We start from the raw sequence: 17449 nt of genomic DNA on the forward strand, positions 1-17449 counted from the left end.
AAATTTGTTAAAACAACAGCATTGTATTACAATTGGTTTTCTAGGCTAATAATGCTGAAGTGAGTCAGTCACTTGTCAGATGAGATGTGGATAATTAAGCACAGAGGCGGCCTTCCTCATGTGCCAGAACACTTAGGGTAGGGATTGGGGGACAGGAGTCAAGTCAAATAGATCTTGAATAAAAAGAGGAAACTAGGAGGGAGACAAGTTACGGATGTATGGAGCTCTTCTGGTTTTTAACTCATGATAGATCTTCTCAGGTTAAGACATTTTAGAAATTCAAAGCACTATAACAATAAAATCTATTTCTTTAACATTTTACTAGAGACAATTACTAAAGCACTAATTTGATCCTGTTTTCCAAAAGAAGAAAAATCAAGGTCATTAGAAAGTCTTTTTTATTTATTACAAAAGCAAAGCTTCATTGACAATATGAACTGCATACTAGATACGGTTATTTCAGCATTAAACTGCTTCCCGGAATCCCTCAACAATATAGTGTATTTTACAACCATAATGCAGGTTATGTTTTGCATACAGAATGTTCTTTACATCAAAGCACGTTAACAAAAACAAGTTCTAGAAAGCATATACCCTGTGAGACTAATGAAAATGTCTTTAGCAGAATGAAAGTTAATAACATTCGATAAATATTTTGCAGAACTTAAAATGAGGTTTATTTCTGAATGTTTTTTGTAATATTCCCCTTGTCCAGTTTTTGCAGATGAATGGCAAACAGTTATTTCTAAAATGAAATAGCCCTGGAAACACCAAGTAGAATTTTTTCAAAGTAAAAGTCTAGCCTTCACTTGAATTTCAAGAAGTTGTAGCTACATACTACATTAGTAAAATCTGAAATAAAATTATTTCCTGTTAATCTCTTCACAGTTTCTTAAAAAAATATTAGTGGAGATAAATTATCTACCAGCTTTAAAAATCTAAACTTATGTTCACTGAACAAAAATAAATTTAGTTTCAGAACATTGCCTGTTAACAGCAAAGTACTATAAATAGTGCATGTTAAACTCTTCCCAACAACTCATTTCTATAAAATATTTGCTTAAAAATGAGAAAGATATTCAATACAGAGGGGAAGACACGAACATCTTTCCAAATACAGAATTTAACTCACAAGAAATTTAAATAAAATCTAAATATTTTTAAAAATACAATACCAAAAAAGCTTCTAAGGTAGATTTACCTCAAAAATTTTAGTGCATTTAGAATAACTAGCTTCTCAACATCAACACCTTTGGGATATCAACTGTGCTCTTTTAAGTTGAAGCAAAATTATAATTTTACATTCTAGTTTGTAATTATGAAAAAAATCTGTTCCATGTTTAAATTAGAATGCACCTTCAAAACATCCATGTTTAGTTGTTAGAAAAAAATGCATTTGACTGAGAATACAGAGTTAATAAGCTGGTCTTAACAAGGGAGTTTTCTCTTTGCTTCATAAAAATGTTCGTCTTCCATTTTGGGGTACTGTTTTTATCTAAAGAATAAAATGAGGGGAAAGGAAACCATGAAAGCTTCCAAATGACAACCTGTTTCTTTCTGGCAACTGATAGATACTAAAGCCAAGTCACACACTAGGAAACTGCTGCAGTAAAATGGCTCTGAGCAGTAAGTGATTGAAGCAACAGTGAAACAGAACTGTAGAATTTTAAAGTACAAGACTTGACAAAGAGAATCACAGTTTGGAGAAACTGTCTTTGAGGCTGCTCTTTAAACAATGCAGTAGCTTAGACTGGATGCTAAACTGCAAGAACTCATTACAATGGCTTTCTAGCATTTGAAAGGGAAGGCAGAGGATCCATTAACTTGGCACTTAGGGTTTTTGTGGGTACATACCACCATTACTTCCCTCTCATTTATTGTAAGAGTAGAGGTCCTTTTGGTTAATAGATGCTTAATATTCTCTTTAAGATGCCAATTAGGAGCACATTCAATATATGAACAGAATTAAAAATAGAATTTTTGCAAAGTACACAGAAACCAAGTTAGTAACAATGTATTTTATTGTTTGACCAAGCTCTCTTCAGAGTACGTGAGTTATTACACAATATAAAAACAACAGCCTACTATTCAAAATGAATTACTCTATATTTATTAAGTCTTATTTTTATAAACAAATTCAATGTCATATTTAGATGCATTTTATATTCATTTCCACACCTTTTTATCCTTTCTTACTAAGGCGATGATGTAGATTCTACACAGTTTTGTCACTGTACACGAAGACTGGTAAAACTGCAAGTAAGAATTACAATTTGCATTCACAGAAAATATTTTAAATGGCTAATTCTGAAGAGACAAGAATCCATTTTGGACACGTTCTCATTTTTGTAAATATGCCTTCACTATCACATTTTCTCATGTGTTTCTATACCCACGTTTTCTTGGAAATTATGGGCAATAAATTGAAGTAAGAAAAAGGAATCTTCCAAAATTTGTTTGGAGGACTCCATTTTAATAATTATAAGGATGACTTCCACTTTACCTCTTTGGTCATCAAAGGAATCGGAAGAATAAGATATTCTCATTATAGTCATCAACCTCACTAACAGTAATCACGTCAGAATGAAGGATTTAAAGTCAAACTGGGAGGGGGAAAGCTATCTAGCACTTTAGTGTATTTACCTGTGAAAATAAAGATCCCATGGAAAACTGACATGTGTTTAGACATTGAATAAACAAGTTATTTTAAATATTAAAACAGTTTTCAATTTCAAGTCTTAAATGTTTTACATTTCCCCTTGTGGAAAGAAGAAAAATTTACTACACTGAAATAGCTTTACTATTATCAGTTGAAATGAAACTACTGATTCAACTTAAGAAATGTGAACTAAATAGTATTTCAATTAACAGCAATTTTTAAGGCAATTTCTCTACTAAACACTGAAATGAGTAGTAATAAATTCTGTAAAAAAAAGTAATTTATTCTATCATTTTAAAATATGACAGAATTAACATCTAGTTCAATGTATATTGAAACATCAAACGTATGGAAAAGCCTTGAAGTTTTACATAAATGTGAGAAATTCCAATGAACACCTTGTAAGAGTATGACTGCACTCCAATTCTCCAATGTCTAAAGGAAAGGAAAATAGAGACACCAATGTGTCTAACTGTTCTAATATATAAATGACCCTGACCAGATTTCTGTGGAAAAAAATATATATTTTATTCTACTGTCAAATTTATATTCTATAAATATAATGTATAAACCTTAAATTAGCAGACACCTTATTAGATGACCAAAACAAAAACAAAAAACAAAACAGCAAAACTAAGTAAAACATGACTATTTTCAATCAGTGTTGGTTATGCTGCCCTCTTGCAAAATGACAGGCAAAATCATACTTGTTTTTACATTTGCATCCACATATATTACACTGAAAAGGATTTTCATACCCATGACATCCCATATGAATAGTATAAAGGATGTTGTCTGCAAAGTACATATCACAGTGCTGGCAGTGGTGCAGAAGCTGAGGGTCCTGGACTGGCAGGGCTGGTGCTGGGGTGCTGGGCTGGCTGTTCCCTATGCTGGGAGTGCTTGTGTGAGCACTTGGCTCACTGCTGGGACCTGCCACTGGGCTATAGTTCCTTTGAGTATGGGACGGCCGAGGTTCTGGGCTTGTGGGAGAGGAGCTCTGAGGAATACTTGCTGATACGGCAGAAACTACTGCTTGGGTAGAGGGCTGCTGAATCATGAAAGGTTTTTCATCAGGGCAGGGAACTACATCAGGGGATGCAGGGTTTTGGTTTTCAGGTGGCAAACTGGACAACTGCCCTGCTAGAGTTGAGAGCTGATTCAAAGGGTTATCAACCATGAGTTCTTGGGGGTCCCTTGGAAGGCCACCAGTTGGTGTGGTTTTTGCCATACTTTCATAGGAGTCAGTCTGGATATTTGGGATTTCGTGGGTAAAATCGTTAAGGTAGTCTGGTTTCTGAACCACCATGGAAGGTGGACTTAAGTTGATTAGTGCTCTTCTGCTATAGCCCAGATTGCTTGTTTTCTTCTGTAAAACCCCCCACATTTTCTTGCTGCTTAAGGAAGACCTAGTACCTTTAATTGGTACCATTTTATGCTTGCGCCTTCGATGATGGGACAGGTTACTTCGATCACTGCAGCGGAAGGAACATAATTCACATTTGTATGGTTTTTCTCCAGTATGAGAACGCATATGGGCTTCCAGATGACGCTCATAAGCAGATGCAAATGGACAAAGGTGACATCGATGAGGTTTTTCACCTGTTTCAAAAGAAAAATGATGGAGAAACTATAAGATTAGTTCCTTTATGGAAAGTTTCGCTTGCCCATTCATTGGATTTGGACACTGAGCAAAAAGAAAATGCTTTCAGAAATTCATATTCGCATACTATATGAGAGTCTTAAAATTTGTAAAGAAACCCACAAACAAAAACACAGCTTAATAACTCATCAGCAACAACTTGAGATATGCACTAATACTGTATTAGTCAATACAGTATAAAAACTGTTATGGCTTCGAATGCATTTAGAGAGAAAAAAAGCACAATGGAAATATTCTAGTAATATTCTGGTTTTTGGTGATAAAAAAATATTCTAGTAATAGTTTTACATGATAATGAGTTTATTAAAAGTATGTCTGAGTTATATATTCATGTACACATTTATATACAAACACTCATATTCACACACACACACACACACACACATATGAATACCCTTTCCTCACAGGAAAAAAAAAATACAAAAAAAGCTTTTTGAAAAGTCCTTATACCAAAGCTCAGAATTGAAATGGGCTTGCTAGTCTGAGTTATGCAAAGTATCCCTTCAAAATTGCTAGTGCTGCTTCTCCATCTTCCTACTCTTCAGCTGCCAGAAGGAACAATTACAGTTAATGCTGTTAACTGAAGACGGCCCAATTATGTGAAATAAACATTTAGAATAGGAGATTTAGAGTCATTAATCTAATAAGTATGTGTCAGATACCCCCCTAGGCTCTGGGGTACGAAGATGGTCCTGTCACAATCCCTGTCCGGAAGAGGCTCTCAGGCCACGGTGATGTGGTGAATAAGCACTGGATGCCGTGAAGCACACAGGAAGGACATGTGACCTGGTGTTGGGCAGGAGCAGATGCAGTTGGGAAAGTTTCTCAGAAGGGACAGCTAAAGAGAGATCTGGGATTAGCAGTACCATCTGCAATTGTATACTTTCTGAAACTTTTCCCCTTTCTGCAACTGAAATCTAATAGGATAAAGATTAAAACATTTTATCACATCACAGTGCTTTGGCATTAACCTTCCCAATCTGAGAAGCAGATAGATGCTGAGAGATTATTTGGATCACAAAAGAAACATGGCTAAGGAACGAGTTCTACAAAGGGCTGCACTTCTGCGCTGTTTGTATGTTGTCACACTGTTGCTTTGTAAAAATGGAGTAACTTCCTCATTTATTCAAACTTTACATAAACATTTTGAATATTAAAACTACTTCTATAAAAACCAACCTGCCCTCGTTGGCCCCTCTCCTGCCCTCATAGAAATGCCTTTTCCAGCTGTCTTTCCATTACCTGTGTGGATTCTGATGTGTTCAATAAGTCGGGCTGTTCCTTTGCTGGCATAGTTGCAGTACCGACACTTGAGCTTTCCATCAAAGGTCCTTTCAAACCCGTCTACTAACATTCCTGAGTTTTCATCCAGGGAAACTTCAACAGATGGGTGATCAAGTCCATTTTGATCACCATCTGTTCCAGCTATAAACAAAGCAGAGCAAAAGAAATTATGCATCTCTGAATCAACTCAATTTAGCATTTCAATTTTAAGTGGTTGAAAATCTTATAAATTGACAGTTCACTTCCCACAAAAGTTAAATCCATTTTTTAACAGACTTTTTGCACTGAGGCTAATTTTATACACACACAGTAATACATTCTGTATTATATTCTGAGAACCTTTTATGGGGGGGGGATCTCAAATTACTTACACAAGGCCAGGTGCTGTGACTCACCCCTGTAATCTCAGCACTCTGAGAGGCAGAGGTCGGGGGATAGCTTGAGGCCAGGAGTTAAAGACCAGCCTGGCCAACATGGCAAAACCCATCTCTACTAAAAAAAAAAAAAGTTAGCTGGGCATGGCGGTGTGCACCTGTAGTCCCAGCTACTCAGGAGGCTGAGGCATGAGAATTGCTGGAACCCAGGAGGCAGAGGTTGCAGTGAGCCAAGATTGCACCACTGCACTCCAGCCTGGGCAACAGAGCAAGACTCTGTGTCAAAAAAAAAAAAAAGAAAAAAAAATTACTCATATTACTAACACATACCATTGTATTAGTTCTTCACATATTTTTGAAGAAGAAAACAGGTGAGGAGGAAGGGGAATGAAGAGATTCACTGGAGAGTGATGGCACAGTCACACACAGGTGTTCATCACCCTAGCCATTTCTACAGCTGTAGCTGGCAGTCCAAGAATCTCCAAAACCTTCTTTTTAGTCTGAAGCAGTGAGTAAGTTTTCCACACCCCACTGTTTGTACGTGTGTTCTAGATCTCTATCCATTTAGGATCTTAAAATTCTAATATAGCACATAAAGGAAAGTACCATCCCTGATATCTCTGAAGGTTAGGGTTTTAACAATCTCAGAGCTAAAAGATGATGTTTGGCTGTTTGCTTTTGATCTCATCTAACTACTTACTTATACAAAAGCAGCTGAAAAGACAGGTGCTCATAATCAGGAAAATCAGCAAATGACTGGGACTACAACCCTGGACTCTTGAATCCTGTTTGGGAATCTGCGTGTTAGGAGGGAAACTTCCGTTCCTACAGCTTCATGGGAAAAGGTCTTCTACTCCATCTCAGGAGGTAACAGTGGGCATGCACAATTCAAGCCCCCTGCTCCACCAGTTCCTCCCTCCTCACTAGAAGTGATTCTGCTGGTTGAGACAAGTCCAATATCCCAGAGGGCTACACAGCATTAGAGGGACAAGTTTCAGTATCTTCCTCTCTCCCACTGTTTTCCCAAACCAGTGACTATCACATTTTATGTGTATATCAATTACTTGGGGGATCTTATTAAAATAACACACATTATAATTCAGCAGATCTGGGGTAGTGTCTGGTGTTTTGTATTTCTAATAAGCTCCCAGGTGATGTCTGGTCCCTGCTGCCAGTCCCTGGATTACAAGGCCCTACCCAGACTATGTTGTTCAGGGGTCAGCAAACTTTTTCTATAGGTATGAGATAGTAAATACTTCAGGCTTTGTAGGCTGTATGGTCTCTAACACAACTACTCAACTCTGCTGTTTTAGCAAAACAAACAAAAACAGCTACAGAAAATACATAAACAAGTGAGCATATACATGTTTCAAATACATTTGTGTACTCAAGTTTGAACTTCACAGAATTTTCACATATCATGACATTATTCTTTTTTTGACACTTTGAAAATATAAAAACCATTCTTAGCTTACAGGTCATACAAAAACAGCAGTCCAGATGAGGCCCACAGGCTCCAGTTTGCTGATCTCTGAGCTATGTTGGGAATAAATTCCAGTTTTTTTGTGGCAAGCAAATCAGACAAAATTTACCTCCAGCAGGCTCAAGGAGGTCACCACTTTCTCTATTTTCATTCCTCTTCTTGGATAGGTAAACATGGTCAGCCCTTTCTTCATTTTAAGAGAGAAGAAACGGAAACCCCTATTTTGGTCTCAGGTGGAATCCACATTTGCTGATGGCCTAATGGTTTGTATAGTGAAGCTGATGTTCCAATCCCTTTGTGTTCCTTGTGTCTAATGTCAGCTCATAAAAACTGGAGGACAGGAAAGGTATTTGGAGCCCCTAACCTTCCAACAAGACCATAATGCATCTTCAAACCATGTTAAGCACTCCCCAGCAAAAGTCTGTTATGTTTAAAGAAAGGGAAAAAATGCCCTGTGTCTTTCTAGAAAAAAACAGAATGATTCACATTAATGTGCAGTGGTCTTCACAGGAACAGCTACACACAATCATAGCACATTGTATAAAAAGTGAATTATTTAGTAGTATTAAAATGAGTCTACCTCCCTGAAGAGCCTCTGCTTCTTTGTCCCCACTAACTGATCCAGAAATCATGTTCACATGATGGGTCTGCTGAGTCAGGTATTCCTGAAAATCTTTCACGAAGTCCAAAGGCTCTGGTTTTTTTTCACCCATCTTTGCTCTTTTAACGTTTACAGTTTGTTATACCTAGAAAAAAAAACTGAAATAATTTTACACTATTTAGGGAGATCTAGTACACAGTAAACATGACAAAAACTACTTTGTGCAAAACATTATACAAAGCAAGAGAAAACATAGCGCCTGCCTTTGAGTATCTTACAAACGGGAAGTTGAACAAAGACATACACAAAATGGTAAAAAGTCAATATATTTAATACTTAAATATAAATTGGGGGTCAAACTTAGTCATAGAGGATGGGAAGAAATTTCAAAGGCAGAAAAAACAGAAAACAAGTTCAGATTAAAGAAATAGCACGAGACAACAATAAAGCAGCCAAACAGGCTGGAGAGCAACATAGGAAGACCCCATCTCTACAAAACAATTTATTTATTAGCTGGGTATGATGGCACATGCCTATGGTCCCAGCTACGCAGGAGGCTGAGGTAAGAGAATTGCTTGGGTCTGAGTGGTCAAGGTTGCAGTGAGCTCTGATGGCACCACTACACTCCATCCTGGGAGACAAAATGAGACTTTTTTCTGGATGATGGACATGTTTCTTATCTGTGCTGTCCTACACAGTTGCTACTAGCCACATATAGCTACTGAGACACCTGAAATTTGGCTAATACCAATGCCTGGAGTTTTCAGTTTTATTAATTTAAATAGAACTAGCTGCATGCAGCTAGTGACTACCAGCAAGACCTCGTGTTCACATGAACAGGTAGTCTACAAATAAGTGGTCTAGAACTAGGGATTGCAAAGTTTTTATGAAGGGCCAGATAGTAAATATTTTAGGCTTTGCAAGCCATGCTCATCTTTGCTGCAATTACTCAACTGTGTCACTGTAAGCAGTCACCTACAATAGGCAGCCATAGACAATATGTAAACAAATGGGTGCAGCTATGTTCCAATAAGACTTTATAAAAACAGGCATTGAGCCAGATTCGACCTATAGGCCTTAGCTTCCCAACCCGCTCTAGAAATATCCAAATCACCTCCTCTACTACTTATCATCCTATTCACTCCAAGACTAGGAAGGAAAAAAAAGAAAAGAAAATCCCTGCCGCTGGTCTACAGACAGAAAGTCTCTTGTGGGTTCTGCAATCAAAAGCTGGTCTTCACACAGGTTTACGGCCCAAATCCACAAATAAAAGAGCCCAAGTTTTCCAGTAAGAATAAGATGAGGAAGTCTAGCACTTGGGACACAAAAGATCTTTTCTTCCAGTAAAATCCATTTTTATGCAAATAACTACGATTCTTTGGTAAATATCCTTAGGGTAATATCTTCTTTTTCTAAGCTCAAACTACTTAATGAATACTTTTCCATCCAAAAAAGCTTCCAGCCAGTGGTAGGTGTCTAAAAAATTACTTTCAGCATATATGCTTAACTTATTCTCCATGTCTTGTGCATAGACAGATAAGCCCATAAATCATAAGGGCAGAGCTCAATGAATTGGCGCAAAATGAACACATCCATAAAATCAGCACTACGATCAAGAAATAGAAGGTTGCCAGCACCCTAGAAGCCCGCCTCGTGTACCCTTCCAATGCTAGGACCCTCTGCCCTAGCAAGGGTTACAATGGTCCTGACTTCTGACTCTGTAAATTCTGTTCCTTACCTTTATTTAAATGAAATCATTCACTATGAACCTTTGACTGGCTTCTGTCACTCAACATTATAATTTTAAGATTCATCCATATTGTTGCATGCAACTGAAGTTAGCTCATTTTTACTGCTGTAGTCTGTTGTATGACCACGCCACAACTAATTGAGCACTTACACGGTTTGTAGGTCATTGGGGTAATTTCCCATAATTGGTTGTTGTGAATAAAGTTTCTATTGACGTATCACTACATGATTTTTGATTATATACATATTTCTGTTGTTTGTACAGGAGTGAAATTGCTGGGTCAAGGCGTGCATATATTCAGTTTTAGATAATGCCAAATAGATTTTCAAAGTGATTATAGCAATTTACATGCCCACTAGCAATAAACGAGTTCTGTTGCTCCGCAACCTTGACAATACTTGGGCACTGTTTGCCTTTTTCATTTTAGCCATTCTGGTAGGTGTGTGGTGGTTATCACGTTAGTTTTATTTTACATTCCTTGATGACTAATGAAGATGTAAACTTTTTAATATATGCTAATTAGCCACTTAGACCATACACATTATACCCTTTGTTGTATAATGTCTGCTTATACCTTTTATTTTTTTATTGTGTTGTCTTTTTCTAGTATGTAAAAATGCTTTATAATACGAGCCCTTTATTAGGATAGTGTGTCTTAAGTATCTTCCCCCACTGTGGTTGCCTTTTCACTTTCTTAATGATAATATCTGATGAACAGAAGTTCTTAATGTAGTACAGTTTATTTACTCATTTTTATCCTTTATTTAGAGTTGTTTGTGTCCTAGTTAAGAAATCAATGCCTACATCTTACTTGAAGATGTTCTATACTTTTTTCTAAATGCTTTTTTTTTAACCTTTCATATTTTTATCTGGACTTGCGTTTTGTGTATGGTATGAGGTAAGAGTCAAAGCACATTTTTTCCCAAAGAGACAGCCAACTGTCCCAGCAGTGTGTACCTAACAGATCAGCCTTTCTTTACTAAGCTCCAATGTTACTTTTTTAAGTCAAGTGGTTACATGTAGTGGCTCTGCTTCTGGATTCTCTATTCTGCTCCACTGGCCTATCTGTCCTTGCAGCCATACCCGAGAGTCTTAATAAGAAGTCTTGCTATCACAGTAATTTAAGTCCCCCCAGCTGTGTTTATCTTCTTCAATAATAGACTGTTATTGATCCTTTTCAGCCTAACTTTTTAAATGGCAGAACTGCAGGGTTGAGGAATGAGGGGGGTTCCACAAAAGCAGATTTTCCAATTTACAAAAATATGTCCAACATTTTAAGAATCAAAACTTCTACTCTGACTTAACTAGGAATCTACTGGAAATAGACCAACCTTTGACATACCACTAATATGAATTATCATACTTTACAACCACTCAATTAGTAACACAGGGCTGTTGTTTTCCCTGTTTCCTAGCTTCAGACTGATATATCTTATTTTCATACTTCTTGTCTCTTCTCTTCATATCTAATCTGTTCTTTATTCCAAACACATTTAGCCAAATAATGACTTAGAGATAACTGAATTCTGACTTTTCTTAATGCAATACTTGTGAATTGTTCCTTTCCTCCCTTACAAGCTACCCAGGGGGCTTTAAAAACTTATTAGTATTACTACTTCTTTTCAGGTAGAAAAGCCTATTTTTTTAGAAAAGTGTCTAGAAAGTTGAGGCTACTGAAAATCTATCCTCTGGATAAACTGATTACAGTCAGCTCTCTATATCCACAGGTTCTGTCATCTGTTGAGTCAACCAACTGCAAAACAAAATCATTTGAAAAAAATGGATGGTTGCATCTATATTGAACGTGTACAGACTTTTTTCTTCCTTTTTTTTTTGTTTTTTTCTTCCGAGACAGAGTTTCACTCTTTTTGACCAGACTGGAGTGCAATGATGCGATCTCAGCTCACCACAACCTCCACCCTCTGGGTACAAGTGATTCTCCTGCCTCTGCCTCCAGAGTAGGTGGGATTACAGGTGCCTGCCACCATACCTGGCTGATTTTTTTTTTGTATTTTTAGTAGAGATGGAGTTTCCCACACTTTTTTTGGGGGGGGGGGTCATATGTCCCTAAACAATACAGTATAACTATTTACATTGTATTAGGTATTATAAAGAATCTAGAGTTTAAAGTATATAAAAAGATGAGATTGTGGTTTATATGCTAATACTACGCCATTTTATATAAAGGACTGGAGAACCCACAAATTTTGGTATCTACAGGGGGTCCTGGAACCAGTACCTACTGGATACAGAGAGGGACAACTATATATTGGTAGTAGGTCAAACCAACTCTCGCTTTAAGACTATGAAGAGGGACCTCTCTCAGCCTTCATTTTCTATTTTGTAAAATGGAATCATAATCCAACTTGCAGTACTATCTTAAGTTTTATAGGTAAGTATACATAAAGTATACTGTGACATGTATCACATATGGTAGGCTATCAGAAAATGGTAGCTGTTTTTCTCATAATTATTTCTGCAGCAAAAAAAAAAACAACAACAAAAAAACAATGGTTATAACTTGGATTAAATTCTCACTGCTACTGATTCAGTTATTCCCCTTTTTCTATCAGTTCATTAGCTTGGTTGGAGGATATACTGAGCATCTATTTGTTCCTTAGTTACAATGAAACAAACATGTTCCACCTTAGTCTCAATCCCAATTTGCAACTTTACAAATCATTTTACAATTTCTCAAACTCATGTCTGCATATTATACGTATAGGCCACCCACCTCTTTAAACCACTTGCTTTAGTCTGGCCCAACCTTCTGAATCTTAAGGATTATTGTTGGCTTTTGAACATACTTGTTTCAGTTCCTTTTTCCCCATCTTATCATGTTTATTTGAACAGGTTCTCTGTTTATCATTGTGTTACTATTTGTTCTGCGCCTACAGTTGATTCTACTGATTATCTGTCCTTTAAATTTTCCCTTGGTGGGAAAATGTGAGCTAGTCAATTCCAGTAAAAAATACTATCAAGAATAAGATCCAGGAAAACACTTTTTTTAATCTGTAAAAGCTGGATAGCCCTATAGATTGTCTGTGTTCTAATTATAAAAGCTGTAATTAAGAAAGAAATCCCAGGATTTACATTGCAACTCAGCATCACTTCTTGCCAATCAGTTCACATGAAAACTGATACATTTCCACTGGAAAATGTCTGAATATACTTTGACAGGCTTCGGGAAGCAAGATAAACCTTACCAAATCTTAATTAGAAAGCATAACACTGCAACCGTACAACATGTGACAGTGCAGGAAAAACACAGGAGACTGCCAGAAAGCAAGCGGAAGAAAATGGTATTTTTACACACGCATCTCAAGTTTAAGAACACAAATGAGCCTAATTACAGAAGATGGCTGACATATTTTGACAGTCTCGGCTATTATCACATTGTCACATTATAAACTTCACTGTGTTCCCTGCCATAAATTGTATGCTGCTTTTCAACCATAATGCGGGATAAACTTTAAAAAAAAAAGAATGCCTATGAAATAGAGAAGATAACACTGTAACATTGCAAACATGAAGAAAATATACTCTTCTTAAATTAGAATTATAAATATATTAGTACCCTTTATAACCTTAAACATCCTGTCATGATTTAAAAATCAGATGTCATTTCATCCCTAAGAATTTTTGTGCCTACTTGACCTGTATGGCCTCTATTCCCTATGTCCATATACACAGGGCATGACGGATGCTTCAGAGCCCCGGTCTATAGACCCGTAAGAACGAAAGGTGCCTAAAGCAAAGCAGAGTCTTGGGCTCAAAACTCAGCTTTCTGCATCTCAAGTCAGTATTTCTAAGCACAATAAATTGAAAAATATTAATAATTATGAAACTAGTCTGGACATGGTGGCTCATGCCTGTAATCCCAACACTTTGGGAGGCTAAGGTGAGAGGACTGCCTGAGATCAGGAGTTCAAGACCAGTCCAGGCAACATAGCGAGACCTCATTTCTACTTAAAAAAAAAAAAAATGCAACTAAAGAAGACTTCCTCTTATAGAAAGAAAATAAAAGTTTTTCCATCTGAACCATTTTCCTGTCTTTAATGTAATTATCATCAGTCTCAGGTCTCAAAGTTTAATCTAGGAACTCCAAAAACTGATACCCAGAGATGCCTCTAAGGCATTGATAAATTCTAAAACCTTTGTAAATGTAACAAAATATACTTTGGAAAAATCCACAAATTGTAATTTTTGCAGTGGCATCTTTCTGATACTGGGCATGAACTCAATACTCTGGAGTCTGTTAGCCAAAAAATGACTTACTTTACACAAAATTTCAAGGTGTAATATCATGTCATCTGAACAAGAAATATACTTAAGTATTCTCCAGTTTTATTATAGATTTGGGTGGTGATATTACAACTCAGATCTACTCTTTCCGCTTGTATTGTCACGGACTGAATGTTTATGTCCCTAAAAGCTGATATGTTGAAATTCTAACCCCTAATTTGATGGTTTCTGGAGCTGGGACCTTTGAGAGAAAACTGGGTTATAAAGGTGAAGCCCTCCAAATGGGATTACAAGTGCCTTGTAAGAAGAGATCCAGAGATCTTGCTTCTTCTCTGCTCATTGCCATGAGAGGAAATAACCAGAAAGCAAGCCCTCACCAGACACCTGATCTGCTGGCACCTTGATCTTAAGATTTCTCAGCATCCAGAACTGTGAGAAATGTTTGTTTAAACCACTCAGTCTATGGTAATTCATTATAGCAACCTGAACTAAGATATCTAATCATATCAACCAAAGAGAACAATATTCCCATACTTTATGATGATCATTCCTTATGATATAGCAAAATTCCCAAGTCCTTCCTGTGATTATTCTGATTAAAGTTAAGTTGAATTTAGTATAGAATGTCATGGGGTACAGGTGCATATCTACATAGAAACTGGCTAGGGTATACCTAAAGTATTGTCATGCCAGTAGCTTCCCCCAAATTATCATTCAAAGCTTAAAATTAATGCTTTTAGAAAACAACCAGAGGCTATGCAAGCCAGTAGGGGAAAGAGAGGTATATGAAAATTAAGCTTTGATATCCCAAAGACAGGAAAACCTCTACCTCAAGCAGGTAATTTAAGATAATCTCTGATATTCCTTGGTTTCTGATAAAGGATTTATTTTATATGAAGTCCTCTGATCTTTCTTTTCAGTCTCACAAATGGGAAGTTGTTGGTCAATACAAGCATATATACTTGCACACACACACACACACACACACAATTATATATGTGCACCTCCCCCAACCTCTTAACCAGTAGCTAATAATTTAAAACACAGGTATTGAGATGCAAACTAGAAGGCATTCACAACTATGAAACAACCAGAGGAGAGGCTCTCTAATCTATCTTCCTTCTATCTTTTTTATAAACTGTGGGAGAATTTTGAGAACATGATTAGGGAACAGCAGGATAGGTTTCGTTCATCTAGCATTCATGAGAAGTCTTCTCATGGGTTACTAACCATAATGAAGAATACAGTATTAGCAACTAACTTACGCAATAATGTATGGGTTAGGCAGGCCTATACACATGAAGTGAGTACAGTTCAATAGATGTGTTTACTTCCACAGCCTAATAATTATGGTCACTGAGATTTACTCTGCTATAGAACACATATAAATAGAGAAGGCTGACAAATAAGGATTGGTTTCTATGGAGTAACATGGGCCTTGGAAAACAGTTAGAACACAATTCCTGATTTCAGAACTCTTGTTCTGAAAACTCTTGAGGGAAAAAGGGAAATTATGAGGCTCTCAGAAATCAGAAATCAAAACATAAAAATAAAACACAAGTAAAACCATGTTGAAAAAATCCAGAAAAGAAATTATACAATCTAACCTCTTCACCCCAAATCAGTTCCTCCTTTTTCTTGCCACTCCAACATTGATGAAATGTAGAGTAATTGAAATTTACTCTGGAGATACAGCAAAGGACTCCAAAAGGCCATGGAGAGAGAATTTCAACTAAAATTGAAAAGCCATACAGAGATCTGCATTGACAAAAAAAAAAAAGAAAACGCATACCACAAATCGAAACCTTTAGGATAAAAATTTAATTAGCATCTACAGGTTGAATCAGATAATAATTTACGCCAATCTTATTACCATCAGCTGAAAGATGGATAATCAAAGAACAAAGCAGTAGCTTCACTTCAGCAGAAGCTCCACAGAATCACCAAAAAATAAAGTGCTGGTGTGACTACCGTTTTTTTCATTGGTGGATTCGTTTTTGGCAAGATTTTTAATGTCTTTCTAAATTTAAGTTACTAACTTCATTTTGTCACAGTACACTTCAAAAACGGTCAAGCTTAATACTGCTGAACAGCTACGGTTGCATAAAAACAACGCATTAGTCCTATGTAGGGAAATGGGAAAGGGCTTTAAAAAAAAAAAAAGCACACCCGATATGGGCTGAATCCCATCTTTCTTATCCTCTTTATCACAACACAAAACAGTTAAGGTTTTCTTGGAAAACATCCTGTACTGCTAGAGGAAAATAACACCAGACATTTCAATTCACTGTAACGAACGCTCATCAATAATAATAACCTCTAGCTGTGTGAAAAACACGACATAAATCAAAATTAAATTGAATTTTAAAAATTGTTAGCTCAGAAGTGAAAAAAAAAAGTTGTTTAAATAAGTTCTGTTCTTTCAAAACTGAATTTCCTCAGATCACACAATTTGAGCCACCTTTATTTCTTTTCCTGCTTGTCACACCTCTTTCGGGCTCTGACCAGCACACCAAGGGGACTCTAAGTAGGCCACGTGGTTAGTGTTTGCTAGAACTCGTTTAGCTTCAGATCCAGTTATGGAGCACGCCAGGCTTGGCTGCTCGCACTCCACACAGTTGATCCAGAGATCTAAATCCCGTATGAACCTGAACAGTTATTTACTATAATATCCTTCCCAAATCTCACATGCTCCTTAAATAAGTGTCCATGCAGTAGAAACGGTTCCTGGCAGGATCATTAAAGACATTAAACGTCCTTCTCCTAACGAGCAGCCCGGGACTGGCGTCGGGGCAGCAGCCTAACCAGGATTCCGCGCGTCATCCTCGCCAGGATTCGAAACGCCTAGGAGACCCGCGCCCGGGCTGACTCCCAGCCCCTGGGACCCCGAGAAGACGCAAACCTCGGGACGCCTCCCGCACAACCACCTGTCAGAGTCAGGCAGCAGTCCCTGCCTCGAAGCCTCATAGCTCCTGTTCGACGGCGCCGACAGCTGGAGAACCCGCTCCCTCGGGGTTCTCGCGGCCATAGGCGCCGCTACCCACCACGCTCCGGCTAGGGAGGTTCCGGGCCATCACCTGCCCGCATAGCGACCACGCCCGTCCCTCCGCTGAACTGAGTCTCCGGCCGGATCAGCCCGCCCGCCGCGAACCCAACACTCGCCTCAGCTTCTCCTTCTTATCCGCCCTGTCCCGCCGCGTTGCCGCCGTAGGAGCCGGCAGCCTGCTACTTACCTCCTGACAACCGCACCGAATAAACCCCACCGCCTTGTTCAACGCCGCCGCCGCCACCGCCGCCGTCTTCGTCACCGTCGCAGTCGCCGCCGCCATATTTGTTGTGTCTCCGACTACCTTCCCGCCCCCCGCCTTGCTCAAGTCTCGCGTGAGCAGG

At 37.9% G+C, this 17449-nt stretch overlaps 1 protein-coding gene across 10 annotated transcripts; it reads right to left on the bottom strand.

Annotated features, from left to right (window-relative positions):
* Positions 1–380: 380 nt before the first annotated feature.
* On the bottom strand, positions 381–17407 carry IKZF5 (IKAROS family zinc finger 5). 10 transcript variants are annotated; one of them, XM_035269380.3, is made up of 5 exons: positions 17293–17407; positions 15667–15817; positions 8044–8209; positions 5565–5747; positions 381–4261 (listed from the first exon to the last, which is right to left on the bottom strand). In XM_035269380.3, the coding sequence occupies exons 3-5, from the start codon at positions 8174–8176 to the stop codon at positions 3318–3320; spliced, it is 1260 nt and encodes a 419-aa protein (XP_035125271.1). In that variant the 5' UTR covers positions 8177–8209; positions 15667–15817; positions 17293–17407; the 3' UTR covers positions 381–3317. The 10 variants fall into 10 exon arrangements, with proteins under 10 accessions (XP_035125271.1, XP_078202845.1, XP_035125270.1 ...); XM_078346719.1 differs by having other exon boundaries at positions 7573–8209; XM_035269379.3 differs by having other exon boundaries at positions 8044–8222.
* Positions 17408–17449: the final 42 nt, after the last annotated feature.

Source organism: Callithrix jacchus, chromosome 12 (assembly GCF_049354715.1).
Source record: "Callithrix jacchus isolate 240 chromosome 12, calJac240_pri, whole genome shotgun sequence".
NCBI classification, from domain to species: Eukaryota; Metazoa; Chordata; class Mammalia; order Primates; family Cebidae; genus Callithrix; species Callithrix jacchus.